This window comes from Engraulis encrasicolus, chromosome 17 (genome assembly GCF_034702125.1).
Source record: "Engraulis encrasicolus isolate BLACKSEA-1 chromosome 17, IST_EnEncr_1.0, whole genome shotgun sequence".
Lineage (NCBI taxonomy): Eukaryota > Metazoa > Chordata > Actinopteri > Clupeiformes > Engraulidae > Engraulis > Engraulis encrasicolus.
In genome coordinates this window covers 28,932,158-28,954,657 of record NC_085873.1, presented here as the reverse complement: position 1 = coordinate 28,954,657, position 22,500 = coordinate 28,932,158, and the positions used below count along the sequence as shown (strand labels likewise).

Genomic DNA, 22,500 nt, shown 5'->3' with positions numbered 1-22,500 from the left:
CAGTGCAACTTGGCAATGAAAACTCTGTAATGCCAGTACCAAGAAGATTGACTTCCCTCTCACAGCAGGGGCATGGTCAAGACCTCTCCACACTCATATACTCTTACATAGAGTACACTACTTATAGGCTACTTAAGTATAAATGCTTGGGAACGGAAGTCAGTGGTGCACTGTTTCTGGGACATAAACATTATATCGTAGCAAATTCCACCATATTATGCAGCCTTGGCACGAAGTACAAAGAAATCTCAATCTTTCAAAATCATTGGATTTAACAGTCATCCCCAAACCATCACCAGAACTTCTTGTGTTTTAATCAGGTCTTCTCTCACCTCTACTGTACAAAACATTAAAATCAAAATCTCAATATATATATATATATATATATATACTGTGTGTGATTTTAAAAAAAATGACAGGGGCTCTCTCGTTTCACTGGTTGCCCCAAAGGATGACAAAGTTGATCCCCCTGACTCAAACTCTCATTTATATATAAAATAATGTTTTATTAAAAACCACACAACTACCACACAATCAGTATTGTGCTCATTTTGTATTGTCTGGATCAGGTTCTTTTGAGATACCTCATGCAGTGTAAAGTCGAGTAAAATGTTGGTTACACTTTATTTGATGATGGCGTCATACATATGACATAACAGTGTCGTAATAGTGTCAAAACAGTGCCATGATGATACAGTCAAGGACGAGTCATAAACATGATGTCAGTGTCATGAATGTTTTATGGTCATGAAAAATGTTGACATTATAAGGGCTGTTTCTATCATAACTGAATGTCACGCAATTAAGAAGTCATAAAATTCTGGCATTGAAATAATCTTTATGACACATGCATGACTGCAGTACGACACTATTACGACACTTATGTCATATGTATGACGCCTGAATCAAGTAAGCTGTTCCCAAAATGCTCAAAGTCTTTAAAACGATACTCCACCATTTCTGGGAATAAGTTAATTTCCCGCCCTTGAGTTAAATTATTGAGTTAATTTAACCTTTCTCTTGTTCTTCCTGCCATTTTCTGAGACTGGCAATGCAACGAGTTCCTTCAAGCAATCATCTAATTGAAAGGGATGGGGCCAGCTAGTGCCTTGCTTAGCCCATTCGGTTCAATGATAATATGGTATGATAATATGGTAATATGGTATCTTGGAATGTTGCTAGACTGGAAGAACTGGAAAAAGGTAGAGCTGGATAATTTAACTAGAGGGGGGAGGTGGGAAATGATCATATTTCCAGAATTATTGGAATGCCATCATTGAAGATCCTGTATGGCCCTATTTTCTTTGTTTATACTCCCTCGCTTAGGACTGTTTTGCTTACTCGTTTCTAGCCTTGCAATTTTTGTTGTTGTCCAAGCAACTGCACAATGATAATGTGACGTAGTAGTAGTAGTAGTAGTAGTAGTAGTAGTAGTAGTAGTAGTATTAGTAGTAGTAGTAATAAAAGAAGTAGTATGTGTATTGTTGCTGTTGTACTTACCCCATATCCTCCATCTCTCTTCTCCTAGGGGGACCCAGATTGAGAGGGGGGATCACGCCTGGAAACATCCCCATCCATCCCACCTTGCCCTACCCTGCCCTGCCTTTCCCTTCTCTTCTTCCCGTCCTACCTGCTGGTTGCCAGGGAAGGCAGACGGACGGAGCCTCCTCATCCCCAACCTCCACCCCCCCTCGGTGTGGAGATGGAGGCCAGGGGGGAGTCTGGGCAGCTGGGCCTGCTGGCCCCCAGCCCCCAGAGCGAGGCGGTGGCCCACGAGCTTGAGGAGTTGACCCTGCAGCCCAGCCACAGCCTGCCTCCACTCAATGAGCGCAAGAATGGTAAGCGCTGAAAAAGCACCTTTTATTTACCTACCACCCACTCTCACACCTTAATGTCCACTGTCGGAACAGTAAGGGCCGCATTTTGCATCAATCCATAGCAGCGCTAAAAGGATCCTTCGGTCAGCAGCTTTAATTGTCTTTAATGTCTGAGCGGTGAGCACCAAACGTTTTCTATCCATCCATCCGCTGCCGTCCTTCACCCCCTTAAATGTCTCCACTGTCTGGACAGTCTGAAGTTAAGTAGACTGGGCTGTTCGGCGGTTACTTGTCATGTTCTGCTTTGTTCAGGGTTAGACAAAGTAGTGGTGAGCAATGCTGTTAGCATGGGTCAACCAGGCTCCATCCTGTCCTGTCCCGTACTCTCCTGCCCTGTGCTCCGTCTTGTCTCCCTCTTGTATTCTCTGGGTTGAACTTTCAAGCACCTACAGTAGTGTTTCATGTTTTGTACAAGTAGAAGTGTAGTGAAATTGTGTAATTACGGTATGTAGTGTGATGGTGAAAAGACCCTTAGCCCTGGCTGCATGTGGACCTTTAATGACTGTATACAGTCAAGTTCAGTAAGGTTGAAAATTTGATTCATTCACTTCCACTAAAAGGACTGAGCCGAAAGCCCACTCCCAACTCCCATTTTCATTGTGACACAGCACTCCACAGCACACAAGTGTTCACTGCACACAACAAAATTGCATTTATGCCTCACCCGTGCAAGGGGGCAGCCCCCAATGGTGCCCCAAGGGAGCAGAGCGGCAGGACGGTACCATGCTCAGGGTACCTCAGTCAGGGAGGAGGATGGGGGAGAGCACTGATTAATTACTCCCCCCACCAACCTGGCAGGTCAGGAGTCAAACCAGCAACCTTTGGGATACAAGTCTGACGCCCTAACCGCTTACCCATGACTGCCACATGCACCTCCTCCCCTTTCTGCGGCCTGGATTGTCTAGACCACTGGACTGTGTAGCACTTAGATGCTGATCTTCTGTTTCCTCCATCAGGGTCAGTATTGGGGTGAGCAGGGGTCAACAGTGGTCAGCAGCAGGGGTCATCTTGCCTTCCTCATAGTCTCCTCCTGTCCGCAATGTCATCAGGGGTCATTCCGCTTGGCCTCCATCAGGGTCAGTATTGGGGTGAGCAGTGCCACCAGGGGTCATCAGGGATCATCCTGTCTTCCTCACAGTCTCCTCATAGTCCGGTCTGGACTGTCAAGCCATTGGTTTATAGCCTACGATTGTTCTTTTGTCTTGTTTCTAAGATAAACGTGTCTTTAGATAAACGTGTCTGCTAAATGTAGGCTTATAATGTAAATGTCAATGTAAACGGTCAGATTTCGGGGTCAGACAAAGTATTATTCGCCAAACTAAGTTATGCGATGAACATGGCTGTGATTCAGTGCGATTCATATTCCATGAGCTTTATAGATTTGAATCCATCACCCCATATCAATGATACAGTAACAGGGGTTTATAAAGGTGGTGAAGTGTCTTATTTTTCATGTTAAGCGTTGTCTTGCTTTAAGACAAGTTAAAAGAGGGAATATGTCGCTAAGCTAGTGAAAGCTTTCACTAGCTTAGCGACATGCTCCCTCTTTAAGGATCCAGCTCATACTTACACAGTTACCAGCAGAGACAGGAGGATTTGTTGGTAGGCCACAGGACTCAGGAGTAGAGACCATGGTGTACTGTATGTACTGTACAGAGGGAAAGGTTTGTGATCAAATGGATCAGGTTTTTAGAGCTTTATGTCATTTTTTTGCTTGCTATGAACGATTTATGAGCGTAGGAGATTGAGGAACAGGACATGACTTTTTTTTCTTTAAAAAAATTAAATAAATAAACAGAAGTTTACAAGTCTCTTTTACAAAGTGCTGAAAAATTGGACTCATTGGAAAATGGGTAGTGGGGGCACATAGACCTGATGGGAACACATCTCAAATGCACTTTGAATAAGCTGATAAAACTAGAATAGAAAAGACTAAGAGCTTGTAAAAGCGCAAAGCCAAAGTAGAATTTTTTTTTTATATATTTGATGAATGTATATATAGGCTGCGTGGGAACAATGATTGGAATTGTTTTCCTTTGTTTTCCATAGCTCAGACAAATTGAATGTAACAATGCCAGCAGTTGGACCGCGTTAAACCGTTGTGAAAATAAATGTTGTGTCTGGGTTATGGTTTCATTCAGAAATTGCACAGATTGATACTGAATGAGATGAGTGTTATGAGAAAAAAATCTCTCAGAAGCAGGTCAATCGTTACCCACAGGCAATGCCCTCAATCCCTGAGGGCCTACGTGTTCCCATTTTTTCCTGTTTCGGCTTTGATCTGCTCATTCGCAGCATCAAAAAAGGTTCTGTGTCACCAAATGCCTCTCTACATTTTCTTCAGATCTCTCTCTTTTTTTCGCCATTTTTTTAGGATACCATTTTTCTGTCAGCAGGTCCTACCTGAGCTGGTTTACTGTGGCTTAGGTCCAGCGGCAGAGACAAAAGCCGTGTCACCTTGCTCTGCACTATACACACCCTGCTGCTAACACACTCCCTTCTCTTTTTTTACGGACATTTTTTCGTTGACGGTGCAGTTCTTCTGTTGTCTCATGTCCTCCTTGTTTCCTGGCGTGGCCATGTTGGATGTAGTAGATTATGTGTGTGTGTGTGTGTGTGTGTGTGTGTGTGTGTGTGTGTGTGTGTGTGTGTGTGTGTGTGTGTGTGTGTGTGTGCCTGCGTGCGTGCTTACGTGTGTGTCTGTGTGTGTGCCAGCTTGCGTGTGTCTGATACTCTGTGAGTCTATGTGTCTCTGTGTTGTACTTGCTTGTTAAGAGGATGAATGAGACTGTTGGGACACCTAGAAGTGTTGGGTTACACCCATTGTCCTGGAGAATCAACGCTTCTATCTGGAGATGACATCTCGTAAAGGATTTGGGTTTCAGTGGAAAGTTGAAAAACACCTTCTCCTCTTCCCCTCCTCTTACATGAAGCGTTCAGCTAGACCTCTCGAATGGAGATGGGCCATCTCCATTGTATGCTGCAGTTTCAACGGTGGAACCAAGAAATGTGCTCTTTTCCTGCCCCCCTTTGAGTTCCGTTTCCGGTGATATTGCTCCTACTTCCAAGTAGGGATGTCAACAATTGATCAATTAATCGACTTTAGTCAATTGAAGCGGTAATCTATGATAAAATAATAAAAATAATACTTTCAATTAATTGTCAACTTGACTGGCGAGACACCGAGGGCGAGAAATGGGCATGACGAAGTGCGTGTGAAGAGTTGGAACATTTCAATCATCTTTGGATTGAATAATATAAATAGAAATTAATTTAAATTTAGCATTTTTTAATCTCATTTTTAATCATAATTTTTAGATTTAATATTTTTCAGGGGTGGGGGGCATTGAGATTTGGGAAAGAAGGCTTGATCGATATGGTCAATCAACTAACGACTAATGAGTTAATAGATAATCTGTATCCCTACTTCCAAGCTAGCATGAATGTCGCTTTAACAACTTAGTTTTTCAGCCCTCCTTTTGGGTCGCTTTGTTGGCCTGTGCCTCATATTTCTTCTGTTTTCTTAGCAACATGCCGATTAGCCTCGGGTTACGGAGGAGTGTCAGACCAGGTAGTGTGAGCAGAGCTAGCGTGCATGCTAACCATTAGTCAGGTGCTTTGTTCGTTCATTTGTCACTTACAGCCTATGTGTATGTATGGTCAAAAGCCTTGATTTGTTGGCGTGTCCCTGATATTTGTCCTGTTGTGTTAGCAACAGGCCGATTAGCCTCAGGTAAACTAGAGTTGTCAGGTAGTGTAAGCAGAGCTATCGTGCGTGCTAGCCATTAGTCAGTCACTGGTGATGGCGATGGTGTTGTTTTGGCTGCACAGACTTCCTTCTCCTCATGATGACCGATGACTGTACCCACAGACGGCCGGGGCCTGAAATATTTGGGCTTTTTAAGACTGATTCGGGAATGGCAGTTGCCGCAGTTGCCAGCTGTTAATCAGCAACCCCAGTGGTATTTTTTAAACGGTTAACCCCTTCAGGGCCTGGTTTTCCTGTCGAAGCCTAAACTGTTATTAGCCAGATGTGTTGGTGTTGTTGTTGAAGTATTGGCATTGACTAGTGTGTGTATGTGTGTGTGATGTGTGAGAGAGGGGGGTGGGGGGGGGCAGTGGTGGGCAGCTGGTTTGCCACACATATAATGTTTCCAATCACCAATGTGGACAATGGCCAGCGGGGCAAAAACCAGCACGTACAGAGAGAGAGAGAGAGAGAGAGAGAGAGAGAGAGAGAGAGAGAGAGAGAGAGAGAGAGAGAGAGAGAGAGAGAGAGAGAGAGAGAGAGAGAGAGAGAGCACTGAATGTCAGTGACTTTTGGAGATCTCACAGATCCCAGTGCCTCGAGATTGTTATCCGTTCCTGTTTGGACCGTTTTTCCCACTCCAATTTTCTTCCCTCCTCCTTCCTTTTGCAACCCCACCCCCATCCGCACGTCCCCAACACCACCTCACCCATGTCCACTCTCCCCTACCCCTTCCCATCTCATTCCCTCCACTCTCCTCCCCAGTCCCTGACTGCAACCCACCCCAATCCCATCCTTTTCTCCCCCTGTTTCTCCCTCGGTGTATCAAACCCCCAATCCCCCCACCCCCACCCTAGTCCATCAATGCAACACACCCCAGCCCCCAGCCTCTCTTCTCCCTCCCTCCCATCTCCCATCTCCCCTCCCACTGTTTCTCGGCAAGTCCGTCCATCCGTCCGTCCGACACTGCCGAGTCGAGTCCCAGGGAGGAGCAACACGTGAGTTCCCACCATGCTGCCAGTGCTAGCTGCCTGGCCTGGGCCTCTGCTCTCTCTTCTCCCCAGGGCCCGTCGTCTGGAGCTTTGAGTGGCATGTGAAGGGTCAAGGGGGCCTTGGAGAGCCTTGGCTGGGCTCCCCATACTCTCCGGGACTGGGGTGGGGTGGGGAGGAGAGGAGAGGAGAGGATGAAGGCGAGGGCGAGGGAGATTTTTGGGGGGGTTGGGAGGGTTTGGGATATGTTGGTGGGTTGTGGGATTGCTTCATGCTCTGGGACTGGAGAGTGGAGTGGGGTGGGATGGGGAGTAGAGGGCGAAGGAGACTGAGATGTTTTGGGGAGTTTGGGAGATATGTTGATGGGGGTGTGGGATCACGCCATGCTCTGGGACTGGAGACAGTGTTGCCAGATTGGGCCGATTTCCGCTCAATTGGGCTGCTTAGAATGGTTGTTTGCAGGTTAAAAAAAAAGGCTTAAAAGGCATTTTGGCGGGTTTTTGCAGATTTATGGCCATAGAAATCAATAGAATTTAGTTCAAATTGGACGGGTTTGAGCTGGAAATCATCAGTCTCATTTGGCAACCCTGACTGGAGAGTGGAGTGGAGTTGGGTGGGGAAAGCGAGGAGATATTGGGGGTTTGAGACAGACAGACTGAATGGTGGAGAGGGGTGGGAGAAAATGGTGGGTAGAGGTGTGTGGATGTTTTGGATTGGAGTTAAGATGTATTTTTAGGGGTGATGGGGGTTCTGGGACTGGGAGGAGGTGGGGAGGGTGACAGATGTGATGTTTCGGGGGCTTTGGGAGATATGCCACATGTGGGATAGGAGATGCGAATGGTGAAGGGGTGTGGGACAGGCAGACTGCATGTTCTGTGTCTGGTGTGAAGAAGATGGTAGTGGTAGTGGCAGATTTGTAGGGTTTTTGGTAGATATTTTTTGAGGACGGTGTGTGTTTTGAAGAGGAGTTGATGTGCCGTGATGTGTCAAGTGGGTGAGGGTGAGTGATTTGGGAGGTATTTTTAGGGGTGCTTGGGGGCATTGAGGGGGTGTGAGACAGAGAGGCTAAGTCATGCTGGGTTACTACATGCACTGGGAGTCACGGTGGGTGGGGATGTGAAACGTTGTTTGTGGGGGGTGGGGTTATTTCCAGAACAGGAGATGGGCAGATGTTTTGGAGTAGTGTTTCTCAATGAGGGCGGTACAGCCCCCCAGGGGGCGTTGGGGAGCTCTAGGGGGGCGTTGAGAAGGATACAACTGAGAGGGGACGGTGGTTAGTTGCCATTGGGGTCATTAGTCAATTTAATTTTTTAATACAAAGGAGGGCTTTATCAGGCTTATGATGAGGCCTAGGGGGGCATTGGGAGGCTTGTGATGAGGCCAAGGGGGGCGTTTGTTCGAAAAAGGTTGAGAACCACTGTTTTAGAGGGTGCGTTGTGGTGTTTTGAGGGGCGAGGGCCTATGGGACAAATAGACTGAAGTAGTGTTTTGGGAGCGGAGTGGGAGGGGGAGAGTGGTGGATGTTTGGGAGGGGGTTTGGTGGTGTAAAGGACGTGTGGGACTGAAAGAGGCTGATCCGTAACTTTACGAGAGGGAAGGGGATGTTGGATTGGGATTGGGAGTTTTTGGGGGACTGCAGTGGGGTGAGGTGATGTGGGACAGAAATTCTGAAGCTGTGCTCTGGGAAACAGCAGTAACTGAGGCGACAAAGGCAAAGTGCAGTAACTGCACAAACATTAAAACTGAGAAAAGGGCCTTCAAAGTACGGGCTTTAGGTTGGATATTGTATTGTAAATTTGACGTAGAAATATCTCTAAAACAGGACACATTTGGACCATAAGGATTTGTCTCAAGATAAAGGAGGTGTTCTGAAGACCATTTACAGTCAAAATTCAATTTTGACAAATGTAGTTAATGCACTTTGCCTTTGTAGGGCATTATGGGACAGATAGACTGAGCGTGCTGCAGGAGATGCTATTGCCGTTGCTGGGTATTTTGAGGGCTAGCGGTGGTAGTAGAGCCAGAGATTCTTTAAGTATAGAGATATGCCAACATAATAGGTTTCTATGGGCACCTAACATGACCAGGTTCCGGTCTGCCTAAAGGGGCGTGTCATAATGCTCCTAGCATTGAATAGAACAGTCCTCAGGTCTGCCTACGTCTGCCTAAAGGGGGATTTCCCCCCCAATAATAGAATCCGGAAACAATGGGCCAATGGAACCTCTCTCTCTCTACTCTCTCTGGTAGAGCTGAGGGGTTGTGGGACAGACATACTCAGACAGACAGACAGACGGGCCATGGCCATGAGTTACTTGGCAATGACCCACTATGCCCGGCATGCAGACATGCAAAATCCCACGGATCTGTGAAAAATCAACAGGCCAAGGTCCCAAAGAGAGACGACAACTCACTGAATGACTCAAAACGCTCCCGTTATCGACAGGAAGAAAGGGAACGGAATGGAATGGAAGAACAGAAAACAGAAAGCATGGCTTTTCCTCCTAATATCATATATAACCCATTAAATAATCAGTTTTAAGCATCATTCGAGAAACATCAGCCCCTCAGACATTACACATGCGTCGCAAATTAATTTCTGAGTTCTTATCTTTGCGTACATTGTGTTTTGATTTGGTGGTTTGCTGTGCGCTAAAAACTATGCCTCCATCAGCTGATTCATGCTTTGTTTCAAGGAACTCTGCACTTTTAGGGGGACAGTTTTGTGAAGGCCTCAAAATGGCTGTCATTGTACCACAATATTTTCCTTTTGGTCAGCTTATTGCTTTATTCCCAAAGTGTGTCTGCAAAGCTTCGGCCTCAGAGTACTGTCTACTTGTGTAATGTTGCTCTTTGTTCTATTGTGGGGTCATTGAGACTAAAGATATTCTTTTAAAAACAACGACGGTCTGGAAAATTATGCTAAAAACACGAGTTTATTGTCCAACTTGCCGTAATATACTTCACTGTACAGGAAGTGTTATCATTCTGGCCATCTGTTGTTGTTTTGACGCAGGAGGCTGTGATAGCTGTGTGCAATGCTTAGCGGAAGGGTGGGACCACTTTGATCCTCCTAACTACCATGACAACAGTGGTGATGTCACAGAGTCACCCTGAAAACCGGACCCATCACCATAAGGGGCAGATAAGCATGATGGCTATCTGAGACCCAGTCGCCAGGGCAGGTCCAGTAAATTTAAAACCATAGCTAAATTATTATTGGGGAGGTGGAGGTGTGCACAATAACTTTTCAGGGCACCACACAGAACGTATTTCTTGAGCGGTCCTGCCTGTGCTGTGTAGTAATGTGCTTTCTCAGGTCCAGCTGCTAAGAGAATAGGTGCAGTATCTGTGTGCAAAAGTGCAAGCCTCAACAGCAGAGGCGATTCCTCTTTGAGTACAAGGGAGGCGCAGCCTCCTGTCCAAAATCACGGAGAATAGTATGTAAACTAATGCTTTACACGACTTAATAACATTGCTATTTCAGACCCAGCTTCATAGAAAATGCATGTGCTCAACTTAGAGATGAAACCAATCTGTAATAGGATCCCGAGACTCGCACGAGTTTTTTTTCGCTCATGACAACGCAAGCGAGTCGAGTCTCAATGGACTTCAATGGCATGTGGAATTGTACGCTTTTCCAATGGCAAAATGCTAAACGGTCATTGGCTATTGCCGTGAAATTTTTTTGATTTTGAGACTGAGCCTCACTGGGAGTGAATGGAGAAGAGAGAGGAGGGGGGAGGTACCGGAGACTGAAGCTCCGGCTTGTGATTGGGTGAACCCCGTGTCAGTAGGCTACAGTAGTTGATTTCATTTCGAAATGCGGATATGTTATTAATTTGACTGAGAAGTTTCGTCGTGTAACCAGTGGGGAAGCTATTCATTGCGGTGTACTCCAGTTTTGTGTACATATTCTTGTAAACCTAGTGTTGCGAATAAAGTCTTAATAGTGGCATTATTAGTCCTTATCCTTTTCAATCTCCCAATTCAAAAGTTGAGGTTAACTTGCCTACTTTTTGTTAGGGCTAGCTTGCAAGAAAGCTAAGAGAGCTATGCAAAATGCCAAGCATTGTGGATTAAATTCTTGCGAATTCCAGTCGTCCTTATGAGGAGAAAATGAATATCAAGGAGCAGAGCAGAGCACTGCCTAATATTGACTTGGTGAAAAAGGTAGGGAAGAACAACCGTTTCTTTTGAGCTTTCGTGGTGTCTGATCAACTGGTTAACTGTCCCGTGATAGGCGAGTCCTTGTTTCCTACTGTGTTGGCAATGTCTGGTAAATAATTAAAGATTTTGCGACCTCTTAAGCCGTGCACCCAGTAATGAACAAAGACATAGGCAAAATCAATCACATCAATTATGTGGCGGAGGTAGGCCTAATAATAATAATAATAATAATAATAATAATAATAATAATAATAATAATAAAAAAAAACATTTCCCTATGAATAGGCTACAAGGGGGATAATGATTAATGATTAACAAATTTGTTTCAACAAGAGTCCTTTAGTGTGTGAGGCCATATGTGGCTCAGGACCAATATAAGATGTGTGTCAAAATTGTCCCCCCCCCCTTTTTTTTTTGCGTTCTGGACATATTGTAATTGAACAGCCTCCCCTGTTTGACAGACTACCAGCCGCCACTGCTCAACAGAGATAGACAGCAGAGAGTCTGGAACAAGCTTGGACGATGCGCTGGCTGGCTGTACATCAAAACCCCCGTAGTCAACACTGCCGCTCGTTCGCCAAGAAACTGCGGAGGTTTGAAACAACAGTGAGTGGGGTGGGTGTGTGCGCGCTGCTTCTCACGCTATTTGTGGAGCTCGGCGAGACTATTTTTAGATCGCTATACCGGCCAGATGCACGGTGATGTCAGTCCACACTACAGCGTGGCCCAGGGCCCCCTCAATGGGAGACTCTATATTCGGGACCCCCACCACCACCACCGCTGACCCCCTCCCTACCTCCTGCCTCCCCCACCACGGTTCACAGCAGACGGGGGCTTTTATGAGGGGGCCCGACTCCAGCCAAGCATCACAATAGCTTTGAGTCACTGGATACATGGGTATGAGAATGGAAACATGAGGAGTGAGGGGTTCAGGGGAATGTCTGTTTGTTTTGCAAAGTTTCTAGTAAAATGGCAAAAGTTTAATGACCAAGTCGACATTGTTTGAAGTTGAGATGTTAGCCACTAGTACATGACTAATTAAGCTTAGTAATTACTGTATAAATGACTTATAAGACATGTGTTACGGGCTTACTAGGTTTGTATTGTGATTACCGCAATAAGAAAGGCCTTTTTGGCAGTGAACAACATTTTTTGAACGCACACCTAACAAATGATTGATTTTGCTTAACACATCTTACAAGTGACTTACACAGATAGCTAGGCATACTAGTGGCAAACGTTTGAACCTTAAAAGTGTTGACGTTGACATTTAGTGTTTAATCCTATGACATACATCCTATGCTGTAAATTCCTTACTCCCTCACCTTATTAACTTTCTCAGTGGGCATTATTTACCTAGCCATTCTGTATACACTACAGGGTTGCCAGATGCGACTGATGATTTCCAATATATCGCCTGGAGGCACTAAATCCCGCTTAATTTGAATTTAATTCTGTTGATTTCAATGACCATATTATATGGCCCATATATTAGCTACAGAAAAAAAACGTGCTTTTTTCTTCTTATTTTACCTGTAGATAGACAACCCAAACAGGCCAATTGGGGCACTGACCATCCTATTTGACTGTATGCCACCTGATAACTCAAGACCGCACAGGGTGTTGAAGGGCGTCTCTGGCGTGTTGTCACTGTCTAGTTAAAGAAGCTGCGAGTGTGATGGCGTCTGTTTGGAGCCATGTTTTTCAAAAATGGAGGAATCATGACACCGAAATTACGTTTCTAGAAATAACAGGAAAAGAACTTCCTGACACAAACATTTACACGCTTCGCATTCCTCACCTGGGTGGTCTCCAGATGTCAGAACTTGCCGTAAAGAGCTCCCCGCTCAGGTTCGCCCACCATTACCAGAAGACACCCTGATGTATGTATATGTATATCCAGAGCCACTGGCAGATTTGTCCGGGCCCAGCTGGGACAAAGTCGTTTTAAAAGGCCTCCCAAAAGGTAATGAGGAGCCCACGCTAGGTCCTCCATCTCCCTGGGCCCGGTACAACTGACCCATCATTTATCCCCCCTGATTGTACGTGTAAGTCGACCCTATTTGACCTGTGAGGTGATGGCCCGCCATTTTCTACTCTGCTGTTTAAAATGACACTACGTAGTTTTTTTTACTTTAAAATTATGTTTCCAAAATTATTTCAGTTGCTCCTCCACCTCTAAAACGATGAAAGTGATCCTCATAACTCATGTAGCTTTAGATGTTATGGGTCTGTAGCTTACATGTAGGGATACACATCTCTCTGTCTTGAACTGCAATAAGTTTACCAATAAAGTAACTTGACTCGACTTCAGATACTGATTCATTTCTTTGAGGCCCTTTATTGGAAACAATAACTGTCACTGAAAACTACCTAAGTGTTGCCTTTTTCTGGCCGTTTTTTTCTGGTCGTTCCACACAGGTTTGCTCTGTCTGTCTAAAGCAGCCCATTGCCCCGAGCTAAAACGACAATAGCCTTTATACTCCTTAGGTAGCCTAAATGAGACATTGGCTTTGCCAGACACATTCCAATGCTCTCACCTGTCAATAGTCAATGGTGCACTGTATTACATATTTGTCCACATCAGTAAATTGTCAATGGCAGAATATCTGTGTCCGCACATCTGTCAATTGTCAATGGCAAAATATTTGTGTCTACGGCTGTCACTTGTCAATGACAGAATATCTGTGTCCACGTCTGTCAATAGTGAATGGCAAAATATCTGCGTCTGCGTCTGTCAGTTGTCAATGGCAGAATATCTGTGTGCGCGCCTGTCAATTCTCAATGGTAAAACACTTGCTCACGTCCGTCAATAGTCAACTGCATAATAGCAGTAATGTGTGAATACGTGAATGTTTGGTTGTTGGGGGAGGTGTGAACTTCAGAAAAGGTGTTGCAAGAGCAGCGTGAGGTGTTGTGGATGACGTAGGGCAGGGTGGGGGAGGGGAGGGGAGGGGAAGGGGAGGAGAAGTCCTGCTGTGTGGCGGTATTCATTCCCCCTGACCTCCGCACAGGGTCAATGAGTCACACAGACCGACTAACTTGCAGCGAACACACACACACGCACACACACACACACACACACACACACACACACACACACACACACACACACGCTCGCACACACACACACACACACACACACACACACACACACACACACACACACACACACACACACACACACACACACACACACACACACACACACACACACAACACACGCGAGTACACAGTACACAGTACAGGGTCACTGAGTCACACCCTGTGGGTCAGGCAGAGCTACCTCCTGCAGATTTGACCACCATACCGGCAGCAAACACACACACACACACATATGGACAGATGGACACACACACACACACACACACACACACACACACACACACACACACACACACACACACACACACACACACACACACACACACACACACACACACACACACACACACACACACACACACACACTTCCTTTTTTTCCAGACACACACCATCATTGTTTGCTGACACTGTCTGGCTTATATCTCTTTTATCACTCTTTTTGGTACACTCATTTATTGGACCATGTCCACAAATGTACACTAAGTTGGCCATGAACTTCAAGACAAAAATAAAGAAAAAAACGCTTCAGTTTTATTTTTGGCGTAGATTGCGTCAGTTGTTGCTATAAATCCTGTCTTATCTCCCTTTCCCCCCTCTACTCCATCCTTCTCTGGCTTTCCTCCGTCATTACTCTATACTCTCACCTACTCATGCTTGCTCACATATGTGTGTGTGTAAACACGCACATACACATGGACACTTACTCAGATAATACAGGCCCATTGACACACACACACACACACTCTCTCTCTCTCTCTCTCTCTCTCTCTCTCTCTCTCTCTCTCTCTCTCTCTCTCTCTCTCTCTCTCTCTCTCCATTCTCTGAACGTGTCATTTTGGAAGTGCCTTGATTATGAAAAGTTATTGTTTCTTTTCCCCTTTTCGCCTTGTTTTACCGGAGGGGGTTGGGCAAGGTATTGAAATTATCCTGTCTGTGTGATTGTCGTCTGTTTGTGTGTCTGCCTGCATTGTTTTGGGTTGCCTGCAGGTGGCGCCAAACTAATTACATCACTTGCATCTAGCATGTGGCAAGGGGCCAGGTTGCCATGTCTTGTTCAACTTGCTTTGGTTGTCATGTTCAACTTGCTTTGGTTGTCATTTTGAGCTGTTGTCATGACTGCAGGGGACTGGAGTGAAGTGGGAGACGGTTTCTTGGGAAACACCGTCACCACTACTTTGCTTGTTTGGAGCTGTTGAGTTGTGTACAGTGGAGTGAAACTGTCGGAGGAGGGAGTTTCTTAGGAAGTTTGCAACATCTTGTGCTGTTCATTTCCTGCCAGAAATACTGTCGCTTTTTTTGTTTTGTTTATTCTTTATGTCTGGCTGTATCAGCTTAGCCCAGTGACGCAATCTTTTCTTTACATCTCACGGATGTGCTTCAAATCTCAGATGCTTGTTTGGCTGGAAAACATTGCCAGTTCTTCTGTTTTGAGAGAAATGGGGTTTGCTACAATGCAATGTTGTAGATGACTTCTCCTTGCTTTTGTCAGATTTCATTTTGAAATGACTCTGACGGAATATAAAAGAAGGGATTCCAGATAAAATCTTTTCATTTAAAAATTGAATCCCCATATATGAGAATGAATGACTCCCAGGACGAAAACATGAGGTAACTTTTTTGTTCATTTCTTAGAACTCGCGCAGCAAGCCGAACCATTTATTTTGCCCCTGTAGCATCTTGGTGGAGTAGCGAAGTGTGCTTGGGTAGGCAAGGGTTAATAGAATTCTGCACTGGGTCCGCGTGTGTGTGTGTGTTTCCGTGTGTGAGAGTGTGTGTGTGCGAGCCTGAGAGAGTGAGTACTCCCTGCCTCCTGCCTACTCCTCCTACCAGGGGGAAAGTACTCTCACAACTTTGTTACCAACCTCTCCCAGAGAGAGAGAGAGAGAGAGAGAGAGGGAGAGAGAGAGGTGGAGAGAAACAGAGAGAAAAAGTATAAAGAGATGCAGGAAGAGAAGCCAGAGAAAGAAATGGAAGAGAGAAGGCAGTGATTTAGAAAAAGCACACCGAGGAATGAGCTCAGACCAGGTCCGTATTCTTCCTCTTCTCTTCGCACGTGTGGATGTAAGGTTTAAAGCCTGTGGCGTCTTGACTGAGGCAACAGGAATTGTACCAGCATCCAGAGTCAGAACTCCTCTCCGCGTGAATGTGTTGGAGATAAAGCTGCAATCTGGACACTTGAGAGAAACCGCAGGAATTGGACAGCACCAGCATACAGACCCAAACCCAAGCCTAGAGCCAGAGCTCTCCTCTTTCTGTGTGGAAGTGTTTGGGGCAGAGGTAAAGCCTGGAAAGCAGAGCAACAGCCACCTTTACCAACAGCAACAACATTAACAGTTATAGTAGCAGCGGCATCCAGACCCAGAACTCCTCTCTGTGTGGATGTGTGGAGGTTTCAGAAGTGCTGGTGATGGACATTAAGTCTGGAAGCAAAGAACAACATTAACTTAGCAGCAACAACCCCAGGAGCAGCAGCGGCAGCAGCATCCAGACCTAGACCCAGAGCCGCCAGATCTGTCTGGATGTGGTGGAGGTTTAAGTCTGGAATCAATTCTGGATCAACAGCAGCACTATCAGCAGCAGCAGCAGCAATACAAGGGGTTGTACAGTAGTAGTATCCAGACCGGTCTCGTGTGGAGGTGCTGGAGGTGGAGGAGGCAAAGTGTGGATACAAAACAAAGCAACAGCACCAACAACGTCACCAGCAGTAGGAACAACAAATATTAGTTGCTGCATCCCGACCCACAGCACCTCTCTGTTTTGGAGGTGTTGGGAGGTGGAGCAGTCGGGACGCAAAACAACATCATTCCCATCAGCACCAGGAGGAGGTAGTCGCAGCAGCCTCCAGACCTAGACCAAGACCCAGAGCCCGAGGCAGAGGCAGAGGCAGGGGGTCCTAGCCAAGGGACCAGCATGGCCTGCCTTGGAGTGGAGAGACGTCCCATATGCAGATCAACATGCCCATCAGGTTCTTCCCATGTCTATCTACGTTGCTACCCGTCTTTGTCTGCTTTGCTTTTGTAACGGGTCATGTTATTTCATATCAACCTGCCGCCTTCGACTGCTTTGCTTTTGTATTGACGTGTGGATCAATGGCGCTTTAGTAGTAGCACACGTCAGCGTGGTGCAACCACAGCTAATGGCACTATTGTATGGATTCATTTTTTGTTTGTTTGTTTTAGCGGATTACCTAAGAAACGTATACATTATCAAACCATAATCATTACCAATTACTAATTAATGTATGGTCATTAGCTAGTTGTGGTTGTACCACCTGACGTTTGAGCCCCCCCATAAAACGTCCTTGGCCTGTGCACATCATGTTATTATTTCATAATCAACGTACCGTCTTCCTCGGCTGTTCTGCCTTTGGTATCGACTGCTTGAGCACTCTTGATGCAGTCGAGCTGCTGTTGTTTTTAAATTCTTGAAGTTGTTCCTGTTGGGTATTGATTTGGTCTTAATGGTAGGGCAGGATACACATAAGTGCTCATATTGTGCTGTGTGTCAAAACTTGTTTGCCTTGGTTCGGTTACGGTAACACTGTGTGAGCAGTGATTGGGAATCTGCATGCTGATAACTATTCTTGGAAATGTGTGTTTGAGTTTGTGTGCGTGTGCGTGTGCGTGTGCGTGTGCGTGTGCGTGTGTGTGTGTGTGTGTGTGTGTGTGTGTGTGTGTGTGTGTGTGTGTGTGTGTCATCGTCAGCGTGGGTGTCTGTCTGTGCATCCGTGCACATATCCAAGTGGTGTCCTGCTTTGATACCAGTAAATCCTCCTCAACCAATCCTCCTCCTCCTCCTCCTCTCTCTCTCTCTCTCTCTCTCTCTCTCTCTCTCTCTCTCTCTCTCTCGTTGTGCATCGGCTTGGACCCTCTGGTCCACTCGCATGAAAAAGAAACTGTCCATTTGTTCACGCTCAGTGATTAACAAGGCAAGGAAACGTCCACAGTCCATAGCAGCAGCAGACACAACAGGAAATGGCGAGTGATTGTTCCCAGCCCTCTTTAGTTTGCGGGGGAATCACTGGGGAGGGAGTCAGTGAGGGAGACCGCAGCTTCTAAAGCGTGACTCAGCTGTGATAGCCACTACGTACTTATGCTAGCTGAAAAGAGGCAGCTTGCTTAAGCAGATTCACCCCTGGGGAAGGGCATTGTGTGCTTTGTGGCCTTAGGGGGGAGGTGGGGGTGGAGTAGAGGAAGGTGGTGGTGGGGAGGACAACCCAATTACCCACCCACCCCCACTCCACCACGGACATGATAAAGCAGAAAGCCAGCTAAGCAAACCATCTACAGTAAACCAGACGCTGTTTATTCAAAAAGCTTAGTCATCTGTGTGTGACATATCTAATGTAGTGAGATGATGCGATGAGTGAGATGAGACACCATCTTGCCCAACGGTTTTAACCCTTTTCAGCACGCAAGGCTCCCTCTTTAATATCTGTCCTCGATCTGAAATCTTGGACTTGTCTTTGAAGGGATGTTGACTTGGAAGATCTGTGGTTTAGCGTCTCTGAGATTTCATTCCATGTTAAGAGGACAAGTCGTGCCAAACCATTTTAAATATCCACCTTGGAATACTTCATGTGTAGTGGAGTATTTAAAAGCCTTCTGGTATGGTTAGAAATTAATCCCACAAATATTGGCCCATCCAAGAAACAAGATTCACTGCACACACTGTACTTTGGTTTGCAGCCTCTGTTGGGTCTGAAACATTTCAAGAAGTCAGCAGACCAGTCTCGGATTAATCTGTTTGTGAGGGGGAGCGAAGCAAGCTGGAGTTGCCAAGCGAGTTCAGATGAGCCTTTGACAGCATTCTTTCTCTAAATACTGCCACTGGTGGTGCAGTTAGTTGTCAGTGAAATGATTTAGAAGTGGACACGTAGAGGGTATGACACGGATGCTTGGTAGCCTAATCGTTTAAGATCAGTTTTGGTTTTTTTGGAAAGGGAGTTTGTGTGTGTGTATGTGTGTGTGTGCTGGGGGAGGGTGACTTTAGGACTTAATAAGTCTGTCAGCGGCCAGCAAGAGCCATAATTATCTTTGCAGAAGTTGGCAGAGGTTGGCAGTCAGATTGCCGGTCCAAAAACATCACGGCACAAGAAGACATGAATTCTCGCTGTCATCCCCTTGCTCACTCCTCGCTTCTCTCCTTCTCAGTCTGCCTAGCTAGCCGTCCTAGCCAGCCAGCCTAATCTTGGCTCATCCATTTATTTTACGATGACGACGGAGAAGGGTTTGGACTTTCCCTCTCTCTCTCTCTGTGGGTTTTCGTTTCAGCGGTGTTGATGACAGACGGTGGTGGCATTTGAGGACATGTCTAGCCAAGGATCTCATAGGAGGTTTCACTTTGATGCATTTGGTGCAGTAAATGTGTAACGTTTTAACGATTTTAGCAGTTAGTTTTGAATGTCAGGACAGATCAGAAATTGCAGGCTTCAAGTGAACAGTTTAGATTTCTTAGCTGAAACTCAAATTATATATCCTGGAAAAACAGAGTAAATGTGAGATTAAGTGTGAATATTTAGTCTTGCCTCTATCAGTGAGACATCGGAAGTTTGTTGATGGGAACAGCCCGTTGTTTTTCAAACTGTGTCTGCTTATTGGCCAACGCTTTGTCGTCACTCCCTCAAAACCCTGTCCGCTTTGCATCCAAAGATTCAAAACAAATCAAAACAAATCTCCTGCGTTGTGATTGGTCTGCCAGTTTCAGGGCATGGGGCATTGTCCGAAGCTAGACCCACTTGCATGCAAAAATTATTTTGGCCACTGGCGGGTGGGGCTAGTTTACTAGGCTATAAATTATATATAATGTATAGTAATATATAGATATAATGAAATTCAAACATAATTAAAAGTTTCAAATATAAAGTATCAGTACTAATTGTTGGCAAGATCTGCAAACTGTCATTAGTACTGCACTGTAGTCCAGAAAAACGGGCCAGATCACTGCACACTCATATACAGTACGTACTTAAATGGGAATCTGATGAAGTGGTAGCGAAACACATTGTCCATCAAAATAAGCATTCAGCGTGTCGAAGTCTACCTGTGATCGATGATTTACTCAGTTTTACTCATGTATGTTGTTGAACAGAGGATATGATCTAATGTAGGGGGTCGCAGGACCTAAAGCTGAGGTTATTGGTGCGATATGTCATTGTCATCTGCTTTCCATTAAATTAGTCTGTCCGCCAGTCTTTTTGAGACTGGACTAATACTGTACCTCAAAGTGCCTGATAGCACAAGATGCTGTATTCTAGCCTGGCTCTCACGCAGACCCTTCGTGCTTCGTGCATCTTCGTTAAACTTCGTGAGGTTGCACCAGGGTCTGGAAATCTTAGACGAGCCCGAACGGCATCCGATATTTCATGGTCGGTCCAATCAGAATCGTGGGGCGAGATCGCGGGGCGGGGTATATACAAGTCAGTGGTTGAAGTAGTAATGATTCAAAGAAAGCCACGTGAATTCTCCAATCGTGTTCAAGCTGTTTTGAACACACCCGCGCCTGTCCAGAGCTAAGCGATTGTCAATGTTCCAGATGGTTGGTAACAACCATCGCATGAGAACCAGGTTAACTTTATTCTGCCTTCTAGTCCTAGTCAGGTTTACAGCTTAAAATCCACTCCCTAAAACGGGCCTCCTCACACTTTAAAACTGACATTTTCACTACATCAACAAGTTTCAGCAATCAACAACTGCCGCAACTTGTTGGTCTGTGTGTGTAAGTTTGTCGGTCTGTTGGCATGTACAACTAAGGTCAAGCAAACATCACTTCGAGGGGAGCCTAAAAAATAGCTTTCAAAATGTTGTGGATCTCGTCTCGCAGGGAGTCTCTTACAGTTTTCTCTGTTCAGCACTTTTCACTGGCCTTCAGCGGGATGAGATGCAGCTCCTGTCCTCCCCTCCTCTTCTTTCCCCTCTTCTTCCTCCTCAATTCCACACTTTTGCCCTCCTCCCATCTCTCACCTCTCTCTCCTCTCTCCTCTCTCCCTTCTCTTCTTTCCCCTCTTCTTCCTCCTCAATTCCACACTTTTGCCCTCCTCCCATCTCTCACCTCTCTCTCCTCTCTCCTCTCTCCCTTCTCTTCTTTCCCCTCTTCTTTCTCCTCAATTCCACTCTTTTGCCCTCCTTCCATCTCTCACCTCTCTCTCCTTTCTCCTCTCCCCTCTCTCCTCTCTCCTCTCTCCTCTCTCCTTTGTCATTTCTCCCCTCTCCCCTCTCTTCTTTCCCCTCTTCTTTCTCCTCAATCCCACTCTCTACTCTCTCCACTCTCCCTCCTTTTGCTGTCCTCTTTCCTTTCGCCTCTTTATCTTTCCTCTGTTCTTCCTCGTTCCCTCTCTCCATCCTTGAGTCTCTCTCCACTCTCTCCTCACTTCCCTTCTCTCATGTGTCTCTCAGCATTCCTTCTCAGCTCTTAGAACTCCTCTTTCTTCATACCTCATTCTTCTCTCACTCTCTTGAAGCCGCTCTCTCTCTCTCTCTCTCTCTCTCTCTCTCTCTCTCTCTCTCTCTCTCTCTCTCTCTCTCTCTCTCTCTCTCTCTCTCTCTCTCTCTCTCTATGCTTTCCTCTAGTCTCTACTCCTCTCTTCATCTCTCTTCTCCACTCCACTCCTCTCTCTCTCTATTTAAAATCATCACCTCTCTCTTAATTTCTCCCTCTCTTCTCCCCCCCCCCCTCTCTCTCTCTCTCTCTCTCTCTCTCTCTCTCTCTCTCTCTCTCTCTCTCCTCCCCGAGCTGCTATAAGTTCCCTGACCCTTGGCTGACGTCATGTAGCCCCAGGCGGTGACAGGGGGTGGAGGGAGGAGAGGGCAGCAGGGGTTGATGACCAGAGGTTTGGCTGTCCTCTCTCTCTCTCTCTCTCTCTCTCTCTCTCTCTCTCTCTCTCTCTCTCTCTCTCTCTCTCTCCTACTCCACGAATTGCTGCTCTCTTGAGGAGGTCATTCACATGTTTTAACTTTTATTTTGTTTTCGGTAGCAATTACGCTGTCCACTCTGCTGCTCTGCTTTTACTGTGACCGAGGGAACTATTCAAACTGCACTTAGCTGTATTTAAAAATAAATGTTTGGACGTCAAACACTCCTTCAATACATGCGGTGTGTGCTTCTAGTCCATTAAGCAATGTTTTCTTGGCAAAAAAACGTACCCGCAGTCTTGCCATTTATATGCCGCATGATGGTGGTGGACCCTTTTTCTATTCCAGTGATATTAATGGTGTGGTGACGCTGAGTTACTGACTTAGTGAGGGAGAGGGAGAGAGCCAATCGCTTTTGTGGGCGACAAAGAGTATATGTGCTTGTTCAAACGGCTGTTGCGTAATGCGGCCTTGTCTGAGAGGAAATGAGTGTGTGTGTGTGTGTGTGTGTGTGTGTGTGTGTGTGTGTGTGTGTGTGTGTGTGTGTGTGTGTGTGTGTGTGTGTGTGTGTGTGTGTGTGTGTGTGTGTGTGTGTGTGTGTGTGTGTGTGTGTGTGTGTGTGTGTGCGCGTTAGTGTGCATTGGTATGTGTGTGTGTGTCAGTGTTTCTGTCGGTGTGTGTGTGTGTGTGTGTGTGTATGTGTGTGTGTGTGTGTGTCTGTGTGTGTGTGTCTGTGTGTCGGTGTGTGTGTCAGTATGCCTCT

General features: G+C 45.9%; 1 protein-coding gene across 1 annotated transcript in view; it reads left to right on the top strand.

Moving 5' to 3' along the window:
• mrtfba (myocardin related transcription factor Ba) overlaps positions 1–22,500 on the top strand; it is a 111,458-nt gene that overhangs the window by 36,906 nt on the left and 52,052 nt on the right. The window contains exon 3 of the mRNA XM_063220576.1: positions 1,529–1,838. Within this exon, the coding sequence (XP_063076646.1) occupies positions 1,703–1,838 (136 nt within the window). The 5' untranslated portion in view covers positions 1,529–1,702. The remainder of the gene's footprint in view (positions 1–1,528; positions 1,839–22,500) is intronic.